This window comes from Pygocentrus nattereri, chromosome 19, assembly GCF_015220715.1.
Source record: "Pygocentrus nattereri isolate fPygNat1 chromosome 19, fPygNat1.pri, whole genome shotgun sequence".
In the NCBI taxonomy this organism is placed as follows: domain Eukaryota; kingdom Metazoa; phylum Chordata; class Actinopteri; order Characiformes; family Serrasalmidae; genus Pygocentrus; species Pygocentrus nattereri.
The window spans coordinates 38,552,308-38,563,669 of NC_051229.1; the positions used below are offsets into that span (position 1 = coordinate 38,552,308).

At 44.4% G+C, this 11,362-nt stretch overlaps 1 protein-coding gene across 1 annotated transcript; it reads right to left on the bottom strand.

The window, feature by feature from the left end:
* Nucleotides 1-357: 357 nt before the first annotated feature.
* Nucleotides 358-10,991, bottom strand: nop53 (NOP53 ribosome biogenesis factor). The gene is made up of 12 exons (XM_017723518.2): nucleotides 10,720-10,991; nucleotides 9,949-10,025; nucleotides 9,772-9,859; nucleotides 7,829-8,025; nucleotides 6,487-6,542; nucleotides 6,289-6,384; nucleotides 5,492-5,593; nucleotides 4,642-4,809; nucleotides 4,381-4,556; nucleotides 3,653-3,719; nucleotides 1,124-1,200; nucleotides 358-956 (listed from the first exon to the last, which is right to left on the bottom strand). The coding sequence occupies exons 1-12, from the start codon at nucleotides 10,923-10,925 to the stop codon at nucleotides 896-898; spliced, it is 1,371 nt and encodes a 456-aa protein (XP_017579007.1). The 5' UTR covers nucleotides 10,926-10,991; the 3' UTR covers nucleotides 358-895.
* Nucleotides 10,992-11,362: the final 371 nt, after the last annotated feature.

Below are 11,362 nucleotides of genomic sequence, written 5' to 3' on the forward strand. Positions count from 1 at the left end.
ATCCCAGCAGATCAGCAGTTTCTGAAATACTCAGACCAGCCCGTCTGGCACCAACAACGACGCCACGTTCAAAGCCCCTTAAATCCCCTTTCTTCCCCGTTCTGATGCTCGGTCTGCACTTCAGCAAGTTGTCTTGACCACCTCTACATGCCTAAATGCAGTGAGTTGCGGCCGTGTGATTGGCTGATCAGCTATTTGTGTTAACAAGCAACTGAAGGTGTAGTAGCCAGTGAGTGTATATGCCATTATTTGTGAAATCCATCCATCCACTTTCTAAGCCGCTTCTCCGTCAGGGTCGCGGGGGAATGCTGGAGATTATTTGTGAAATGCACACCAAAAAAAAAAAAAGAATCCAAATGGGACTGAAATGTATACATATTTAAATCACTCTTCAAAAGAATGTGAGTACAATCACAGAAACAACTCCCAGGGGAGTCCAAATCCTGACATACAGTATTAAATATTAGACTGTAATCGCCTCACGTATTGTGGTGGGCCCTTTCGGCTCTGATGTTAAGCCTGGCTGTTTGGCAGGCAGGAGCCTTGCATTAAGCCACGCTTGGAGGAGGGGGGGGAGCCACAATCTGCAGCTTTTACTGAAAAGTATCAAAGCAGACAGGCTTCTACAGCCGCTGCTTTACCGTTTTAACCCAGGCTTTTAAGTTGAAAAGCAGTACAGGAACATTTATTCCCGGCTCTTCATATGCAATATATTTACATACAAGGATTCACATCTAAGGAAATATGCTGAGAGGAACCTGGAAGGGAGGAGAGATTTTCTTATTTGTAGTCCGTTTCCCCCAAATGATGCACCACAAGGCAACTGAGCATTCATTCATTATCCACTGTTCTGACATCAGCTCCTGAAACACAAAAGGCAGCGCTGGAGCCATGATCACTTTATCTCTCTGAAGGCCCTCTTCTCCACATATTTCAGCTTGTGTTTCCTCTTGAATCTGCAAAGCAACACGAGAAGAAATCATTTTATAAGGAAACTCCAACCCTAATAATAAATTACAGTGAAAATGTGCCATCATGCACCGGCATCAATATAAAGAACAATAAAATAAGAGCATTCAAGGCAAAATGAGATCAGCTTTGATAAGAAATGAAGGAATCTCACTTTGCTCTCTCTCTGGGCTCGATCAGGTTCCTCTTCTGCAGACTCTTAAAGCGGTCTTTGAGGATGCTGCCCTCTGGCTGCAGAACAAAAAAACAAGTTTATTAGCAGAGTATAAACAGCAGCGTGTAAAGGAGGATATAATCTTCAATTTATCACATTTTCCATCTTGTATATACAGACGTGCATATATGTCCCCCTGCAGAGGATGGTCAAAACTGCTCAGCACATCACCGCAGCTGTCCTTCCACCCATAGAGGACATGTATGACAAGCGATGTGAGAGGAAAGCCACCAACACGTCCGCGGACCCCACACATCCCAGCCACGCCTTGTTCCAACCTCTGCCATCCGGAAAGAGGTACCAGAATATCCGAGCCAGAACCACCAGGTTCAAGAACAGTTTCTATCCCTGAGCTGTCAAACGGATCACACCGGCAGCATCGACCTGAGCTTAACAACGGCACTATAGTCTGTTACTGACCAGCCTGACCACCCAGCTCACTACACACTGATCTCCACCAGCTCACTACGGACCACCCAGCACGCTACACGCAGAGCTCCACCAGCTCACTACGGACCACCCAGCACGCTACACGCCGAGCTCCACCAGCTCACTACGGACCACCCAGCACGCTACACGCCGAGCTCCACCAGCTCACTACCGACCACCCAGCACGCTACACGCCGAGCTCCACCAGCTCACTACCGACCACCCAGCACGCTACACGCCGAGCTCCACCAGCTCACTACCGACCACCCAGCACGCTACACGCCGAGCTCCACCAGCTCACTACCGACCACCCAGCACGCTACACGCCGAGCTACACCAGCTCACTACCGACCACCCAGCACGCTACACGCCGAGCTCCACCAGCTCACTACCGACCACCCAGCACGCTACACGCCGAGCTCCACCAGCTCACTACCGACCACCCAGCACGCTACACGCCAAGCTCCACCAGCTCACTACCAACCACCCAGCACACTACACACTGAGCTCCACCAGCTCACTACTGACCACCCAGCACGCTACACACTGAGCTCCACCAGCTCACTACTGACCACCCAGCACGCTACACGCTGAGCTCCACCAGCTCACTACTGACCACCCAGCTCGCTACACGCTGAGCTCCACCAGCTCACTACACACTGAGCTCCACCAGCTCACTACCGACCACCCAGCACGCTACACGCTGAGCTCCACCAGCTCACTACTGAACACCCAGCACACTACACACTGAGCTCCACCAGCTCACTACCGACCACCCAGCACACTACACACTGAGCTCCACCAGCTCACTACCGACCACCCAGCACGCTACACGCTGAGCTCCACCAGCTCACTACTGACCACCCAGCACACTACACACTGAGCTCCACCAGCTCACTACCGACCACCCAGCTCACTACACACTGAGCTCCACCAGCTCACTACTGACCACCCAGCACACTACACACTGAGCTCCACCAGCTCACTACCGACCACCCAGCACGCTACACGCTGAGCTCCACCAGCTCACTACCGACCACCCAGCACACTACACACTGAGCTCCACCAGCTCAGAGGACTGTATGCTGTGCACCTCATCTCTGGCTAAGCCTTATTTCTAGTATATTTATATATATTTATACTGTAACTGTTTATTTAAGATGTTACCTGAACATTATGCTGCTACTCTCTACCTGCACTCTACACTTTATATACAGATCACTGTTTACATCACTTTTTGCACTAGTACTTCTGCATTTACTGCACTGCAGTTCACCAGCACATTTCTGTCTATATATGATACACTTGAATATCTGACTATGCACATACTGTCTATATGTCCAATATACCTGTTATAACCTTTGCCTATGAGGACTGAGATAAAATTCAGTATCACGACAGAAAGCATTTAAATTAGCATTACTAAAATCACACCATAAGGAATCTTAAATATTATAAACAGATTATAAATAAAACGATAGATTGTAAACTGCTCTATTAAAGTCATTATCTATTAGATGCTGCTAAAATGAAACGGTGGCACCGTAAACCCTCTGGTTCTCTGCATCAAGGTGCATATTGCGCATCACAAAAAGTCTTGATGCAGGGTGATCCAATATTCTTATTAATATTACTATTAATATTGTCCACCCCATGTTGGAGAGATGTTTAGACTCAGTAGATGTACTTTACTAGAAAATACACACTCAGCTGTCACTTTATTAGGTACACCTTGCTAGTAAAACAGTTGGGCCCCCTTTTGCCTTCAGAACTGCCTTAATGCTTCATGGCATACTTTCAACAAGGTGTTCTTCCCTGTTCTGATGCTCGGTCTGCACTTCAGCAAGTCGTCTTGACCACCTCTACACGCCTAAATGCAGTGAGCTGCGGCCGTGTGATTGGCTGATTAGCTGTTTGTGTTGTACCTAATAAAGTGGCCGATGAGTGTATACTTGTGCTCCATATATTGATGCATTCCTAGTTACAACCTTCTAATTGTTGTACCTCCCACACTCAGTGTTAGGTGTACATGTCTCTGACCTTCAGTGTTCGGAGGGACCCTGGAATCTCATCACTCAGCTGTATGTCCAGATCAGGGGCCTGAAACCTGCAAAGATAACAAAATCAGGTGAGGACACGAAGAACACAGCCACAGTCGGTGACTCTGGGGGTGAAGGGGGAAAAAAAGGTAGCTAAATGAAGATAATCATAAATGTAGTGAATACATCTGATATGTCTTCATATGAGACACTGCAAGTGTCAAGTGCAACTGTTTTTGTGCTGCAACAATATTTCATAACAAAGCTTATTTTATGCTTGATGCCACCATCTAAAGTTGTCCATTTCACCTAAAACACCACAATTAACACTACAGCTCCTTGGTCAGAAGAAAGGATCCAGTCACCTGATGTTCATTTATATCAAAAGTGAATATCATTTGGCAAACTTTATAATAAGGATATAAAAGGGGAATTCCTACAATTTTCTAAATTTCCTCCACAACAGAGAGATTCAGAGGGTTTGGTGTGAAATGGTTCAGACGTCTTTACAGTGGTGGTGATGGGAACCAGGGGTCACCATGACTACAACACAAATATAGACGTTTTATTTACTATCCAGAACCACCAGAGAACCTACATGAGTCTTCTGAGTTTATATGGAACGTTGATGGTAAGTTTCTCCAGAACATCTTAACCATTTAATTACGCCAAAATTTTGGAAAAGCTGTGGAGTTCCCCTTTAAAGAGAAGGAGCACTGGGGTACTGACTTCAGCTTGCCCAGACGGCGCGGCAGCGATTTCTGGGCCTCTTGCCGGGCTTTGCGCTGCACCCGTCTCCTTCTGGTCCTCTGCGCCATCTCCTTCACATCTGCACTGATGGAGCGCAGCTTGAAAAGTTGCTGCCGGCTGTCAATCATCTTTCGCTCCGCCTTCTTCTGCAGCTCCTGTTACAGGAATGACCACAAACACGACATTCAGATTAAGGGATGATGGATAGACGTTGTCTGTGGGCTCTTTTTGCCTTGTTACCTTCATCCGTTCCGCTTTCTCCTTCTTCCTCTGCTTCTCGGTTTTCTTCTCCCGCTGTGCCGCAGAACCGACACTTTCGTCGACGGCATCTGCCACCTGCTCCGCCTCTGGATTTGGCTCCTCCTCTTCCTCCACCAGCCCTTCAATCTGTTCTTTAAACGTGCTCATCTGCACGGAAACAAAGAAGAGTTACAGCCTCATACGACACCCACCTTCTGAATGTAGCTTATGAAATATAAAAGCTATGACGAAGTGTGTTTTGTACACTGGTGGTCTCAAGGAGCTTAAGAGGCCAATTTTCTTCTGTTTATTTGATTTTAAGAAGCATGAACACTGAGACCTGACGTCAGCAGGTAAAAGATGTTTAAACATACAAATAAAATTATATAAGCAAACATTTAAGTCCCTTATAATCAGCATCAGCAAGTGGTGGGCAGTGCCGTTTTATCATTATCGTGATAAATTTTGCTATTGTAATAGACGATAAGCTTTCCTGAGCACCTTGTGGAAAGCGTTAGTACTTCAAGAACACTGATAAAATGCGCTTGATTAAATGGAAATAATTATGCTTTCTTTTTTTAATGCTGTACAGCATGAGGTGAATAAATGAATAGCAAAGTTTGTTTTTAATATATATATATACATACACACACACACACTTCTCTCAGGATCACAATATATTTTTGCCATATTGCCCACCCCTAATATCAGCCACAAAACGTAGTTCATCCGAGGATGTAGCAAAAGTTTGCTATGGTAAAAATGTAAGTGCTGAACAAATACAGCCTCTGACTGGACACTTTCTAAAGATATAGTGAATATTGGCGATATTGGTTGATTAATACTGTACCTCAGTAGCAACATCTGCCTTATTTATTGCTAGTTTTCGCTGCAGTCGCTCTTCTGCCTTCAGTTTCTGCACCTCAACCTCATGAGCCTCCAGCAGCAAAGCCTAGGAGCACAAACATGCACATTAAACACATTAATAAAAATAAACAACAACAGAATTAGCCACAATACTTCCAGGAATACGCAAGCCTAAACAAAATGTTTAACACCTACTGATCTTGCATTCCTGCATTTCCCAAAGGGCCTGGATCAAATAAACGTGATATTTCTCTGTAATACTGATCCAAGTCTCTCGGTTTCTTCATGTATCAGCAAACAGTTAAAAATAAACCAAACGCATATAAAAATGGTGCATGCTGGCTTAAAAAACATTCTTTGCTAATATGAAAAGAAACCAATACATTTTTAAATCAATTATAATAAAAACGCATCTGCTGAATAAATGAAACCTATGAGAATAACAGTCGTGTGACTGATCAGGTGTTTAACCACAAAACATGACCGAAGGTCCCTGAAATGAAAAGGCTCTCAAAGAAAAACGCTCAGCTGTGATTAGACTGTCATCAGACAGAAGAAGCTGCAGACTGAGGGACGTTTCCTGAGCTGTGTTGTTAGTCAGCGCGTTTTCTCTTTGTGCTGTAGAAACAGCCAAAAATTAAACAACAGAAACGAGATTTTCCTCTTTCCTCACTTCAGAAGTGCTTCTCTGAGCTTTTTAGCCACCTAATTCACTTTAAATCTGTGCAATATTTTAGTTTTTGCTTCATGGTGGCCTGTAAGGAAGGTGGCAGCATTTACCTGGTGAGAAAAGAAGTCAGGATTGTAGGAGCCGCCTGGAGCAATGACTTCAACAGCAGGGAGAACTGAAGGCTTCTCATTCAGCTTCTCTGGTCTCTGCAGGAGAACACAGTTTTACAGATGACGTCGCTCGTGGTTTTATTGGGGTAAAATAACTCAGGAGCCAGAGTCGACTCTGACAGCGACCATCACTCTCACCTTAACCAGCTTCTTCTTGGTCTGTTCGAGGTAGTAGAGATCTGCCGTCTCAGGACCTGAAACACACAGATGCTGTTAAAGCTCAGCTTCGGCTCTGTGATGCCAGGAGGGTGTATTACAAAGTGTTTATAAGAGATGCAAATACAGACCAGCAAAAGTTAGAGGTTTAAACATCTTTTCAGAAACTGAGTTGAAAAGAAAACTGATCTTGATTTTTTCTATTGTTTATTACAATAAAAACTGTTTGGCATAAACGGATTTTTATTGATTACTTTTGAAATCAGACTGATCTCAAATGCTTTTACCCCCTGATCTCAATTGCATTTATTTTTCAGTCAAATTGGCAGATTTTTGGCTATTTTTCCCCCTGATGCTCACATTGTGTGGGCTACATTAACACCTGAAGCACACCAGCACATTTTCAGCATATTTCGTTAGGCCACCCTGCAATATTTACAATATTATTTGCTCTTAAATGGGCCAAACTGCCAAATACTGTGTACCTTTTCATGTACTACAGGCCAATTTTTTTATTTTCAACTTTAAATTGCCTATTTAATTTTAGGATGCCTATTAAAACAAACTTTATACCTTTATAAAACAAAAATTATGCCACAACTGATGACGATTTTCTGCTTCGAGCAAAAAAAAAACCCTGCAGATCAGATCAGACTGTGCGTCCCCAGTTCAAAACCCCCAAATTATCCAGCAGTCAGGCCGTCCACAGTGCAGGCTCAAAAACAGCAGCAGGAAAGAGGAGCGTGACACGAGCCGACCCAGAACCAAACAGCTAAACAGAACAGCATCCATCGCCCTCAGATCCTGAAGAACCGTTCACACAACAATCCTCCAGGTCCCAAAAGGTTGTCATCACATTCCCAAAGAAATACTGGGAGCGCAAGGATGATCTCCTCACAGGGCAGGACTGTTCTTCCCAAACGGATGTGTGGCAGAACGTTTAAGGTCATTTGCAAACAGAAATAAATAAAAATGAAGAACCTGAAGACTCACAGGGTCACAGGTTCATAGATTCTTTAGTAAAGATAATGAGTTTTCTATTAGAACAATTAGTATGCTTAAATGGTTCCATGGTGAAATAGTTCTGCACACTGATTGAGGTCTATATGGTTCCTCTGCAGTGCATAAATATGACATAACTATAGCAGAACGCTTTTGGTGCTACGATGCACCATTTGCAAAAATATACACGTTCTACATCAACCTGAAGAATAATTTCACCATGTAAAGAACCATTTAAGCATGAAATGGTTCTCTGTAGAACTCATGGTTACTAAAGAACCGTCTTTTAGAAGGACAGATAAGGAAGGCCCACTGTACTCACCGCCTGCACTCCAGAGGTCGTAGAAGTTCCTCTCCGGGTCTTTGCTGGTTACAGGCTTCTCCTTAACGGATGGTGCTGCTGGAGGTCTGCGGAGAAGCTTCTGTCGCCGTGGCAACACACCCATGGCAGCCAGCTTCTCTGCCTTCTGGGCAATGCGACGCTCCTTCTTGGCATTGGGACGCTGGTGGGCCAAAACACTACGCAGGACAGAGGAGAGAACAAAGGATTTAAAGTCGGACCAAAACAAAACACACAAGACAGCGTCCTCTACAAGCCCGCTCTGACAAAGGGGCACTTCCAAGGAGAATTCAGTTTTCTATATTTTCTCATTCAGTTTAGAGAGGCTGGATAAGTTGGAAGAGAAAATATTGCCATATTTAAATAATTACTAAAAAGAAAAAAAAAAATACACTATATTTCCAAAAGTATTCAGTCACCCATTCAAATCACTGAACTCAGGTGTTCCAGTCACTTCCGTGGCCACAGGTGTATAAAGCCGAGCCCCTAGGCCTGCAGACTGCTTCTACAGACATTAGTGAAAGAATGGGTCGCTCTCAGGAGCTCAGAGAATTCCAGCGTGGTGCCGTGATCGGACGCCACCTGTGCAGCAAGTCCAGTCGTGAAATTTCCTCACTACTAAATATTCCACAGTCAACTGTAAGTGGGAGTCCTGACCTCAACCCGATAAAACACCCGAATTAGAGCAGAGACTGTGAGCCAGACCTTCTCTTCCAACATCAGTGTCTGACCTCACAAATGTGCTTCTGGAAGAACGGTCAGAAATTCCCATAAACACTCCTAACCCTTGTGGAAAGCCTTCCGAGAAGCTGTTATAGCTGCAAAGGGTGGGACGACATCATATTAAACCCTATGGATTAAGAATGGGATGTCACTCAAGTTCACATGCGTGTGAAGCCAGACGAGCGAATACTTCTGGAAATATAGTGTATTTATCATTTTGACAAATTATGCCACAAACTTTCTTTTTGCCACATCAGCAACTTAATCTAATTAAACAGGACTAATTATGCTCTTTGTATTGAAACAATGCAGTTGTTCTGTGTCCTTTATATGCTGAAGGTATAACGTAATGTTACTTATCACAAATGATTACACACTCGGACATTAAACAGCAGCAGGAACACAGGCTGTCCTAGAACACACAAGAGTAACCAAACAGCTAAACAGAACAGCATCCATCGCCCTCAGATCCTGAAGAACCGTTCACACAACAGTCCTCCAGGTCCCAAAAGGTTGTCTTCACATTCCCAAGGAAATACTGGGAGCGCAAGGATGGTCTCCTCACAGGGCAGGACTGTTCTCTATAGACATATAGAAGGATTTCCCAAAATGTCTGCATAATTAAGTGGCCAACATGAAGTAATTCAGAGCAGTTTGGTGTGAAACGCTGTGTTCTAGAGAAACTTACCGAGTCAGAACTGTTCACAGTGGTGGTGATAGGAACCAGACATCCACCATTAAAAGCTCCCTCACAAAGTTTCTACATGAAATGGTTATGAATTCACTGCCTGATGCCTGAGACGCTGTTTTATGAAGATTTCAGAAGATTTTGGCCTTAAACTCCATTCACAGTAGAGAGATACAGGGTGTTGTGAGGCAAAATAGCTTTTTTTTAAATTCACTTTCCCCCACTAATTTACTAATTTCACTAACATTCCTTATAAACAATCAGACTCATTGAGGTTCTGGATGGTAAATAAACAGGTCTATATCTGTGTTGTAGTCATGGTGACCCCTGGTTCCTATCACCACCACTGTAAATACATCTGAACCATTTCACACCAAACCACTCGGAATCACTCTGTTTACACTTCACACACTCAACTATATGAGGATTTTGGAAAATTAAAGTAAATCAGCTTTAATATAATTCGCTAATAAAGTGGTTTACAGTGAAAGGTAAGGCATGAAAGCTGCTTTACTCTTTAGGTGGTGCAATACGAGAATCTGGCTGTAGAATTAAATCTATCCGGAGTGGCTTTGAGTTTCTGCCCTTCTTTCCAACACCACCTACAAACAGAAGATCAGAGAAGGCAGCCAGTTAGAGAGAGGCCGGAAATCACGGCAAAGAGCACATCAGAGTTATTCTGGACGCTTACCGGGCTCAGGAACGCTCTTCTGGTTCCCAGTATCTACAAAGAAGAGGCTGTCGTCTGGTTTGTCAGCTATCAGCCCTCTGAGGAAAGGAGTGCAGAACAACATTAAAGATTACAGCTTCCAGTTCTTCCAGACATCATTATTATCAATCATCATTAGTAGTAATAGTAATAATAGTATTAGCTCTGTATAGCATTTTTCATAGATATAATTCAATACAAAATGCTTAAGATTAGATTCAAACAAATGCTAAATGAAATATAGTCGAATAAGAAATATGAAAGGAACAGAAACAACCCCAATAAAAAAAAGTAAATTAACAACAACGTTGTTCGCTTGTTACACGGGCTCCACCCCAAATCACTCTCTGCTCCCTAAGTAGGGCACTACCACTAAGGAGGCTTTTAAAGGCTTTAGGTAGGCCTTTAAAAACGTCCTTCGCACCCAAACAGTGCAGGATGTTTCTACAACCGCCTGAGATTCAGCCACGTGTGCATAATTCCCTAAAGGACATACAGCGCACGATCTGGGTGGCAAACAACTCGTAACTCACGTAGTGCACTACGTAGGGCATATTGAGACACAGCCTAAAGCCACGTGACCAGCATCCCTGTGAAGCACGTGGCACAAACCGCGCATATTCACGCTTTGGGGGGCTTTAACGGCTGTTTAAACACTTTAACTCAAACTGTGTCCATATTTTTGACTGTATCATTAAAATAACACCATAAGTCCGCCTGTCGAGCTCAGCTGAGAGGGAGAGAGCTGCTCACCCCGCTGCCCTCTCCTGGAGTCTCACGTCGTCCAGAAACTCCTCCACATCCTGAATGTCGCTGTATTTGTTCCAGTTCTTCTTCTTATTTTTGTTGACGCGCTTTCTGCGTCCAGTGGTCTGTCCGCTGCCGTCCAGGTCCGCCTTTAAGGGCAAAAATCCAGGCTGTGAAGCCGCCACGAGTCTGTGTCTCCTCGCCGCCGCCATGTTCCCAACAGGCGATGAGGCGGGGCTACAGCTGGGGTGGGTGGACACGCGTGGTTTATGCCCCGCCCACTCAGGAAACGTATCGTCAAATGCTTTGTTAGTCGTTTTCAGTGTTGCTGAACTTTACCCTCCTCTGCTTTCACTGAAGTCAGGCCGGGTCAATGTCCTCCGGTTTTCTCAGACACTAGAGGGCGCTCCCGAGCAAGTCCAAAATTAATGTGTTGATATGGAGCGTTTGAGCAAAATCACAGTTTATAAATGCTGAAACATTTTAATGTAAAAGAATTCAATCATTTCCTGAACAGCACAAACTCGAGCTATAGGAGTTTGAAACGGCGCCTCATGTGCGGTCATGACGTCAGTTAGCACGAACAGCCAATGAGCTGCTCCGCTCGCCCATCAATCATCCTGCTCTAGCAGTAAAGCCCGCCTCCTGC

Coding starts and splice junctions, on each gene's coding strand:
- nop53 (XM_017723518.2), bottom strand. CDS start 10,925: ATGGCGGCGGCGAGGAGACACAGACTCGTGGCGGCTTCACAGCCTGGA. Junction 10,026..10,719: donor CTCCAGGAGAGGGCAGCGGG/GTGAGCAGCTCT, acceptor TCCTTTCCTCAG/AGGGCTGATAGCTGACAAAC. Junction 4,557..4,641: donor AGAAAGCGGAACGGATGAAG/GTAACAAGGCAA, acceptor TTCCTGTAACAG/GAGCTGCAGAAGAAGGCGGA.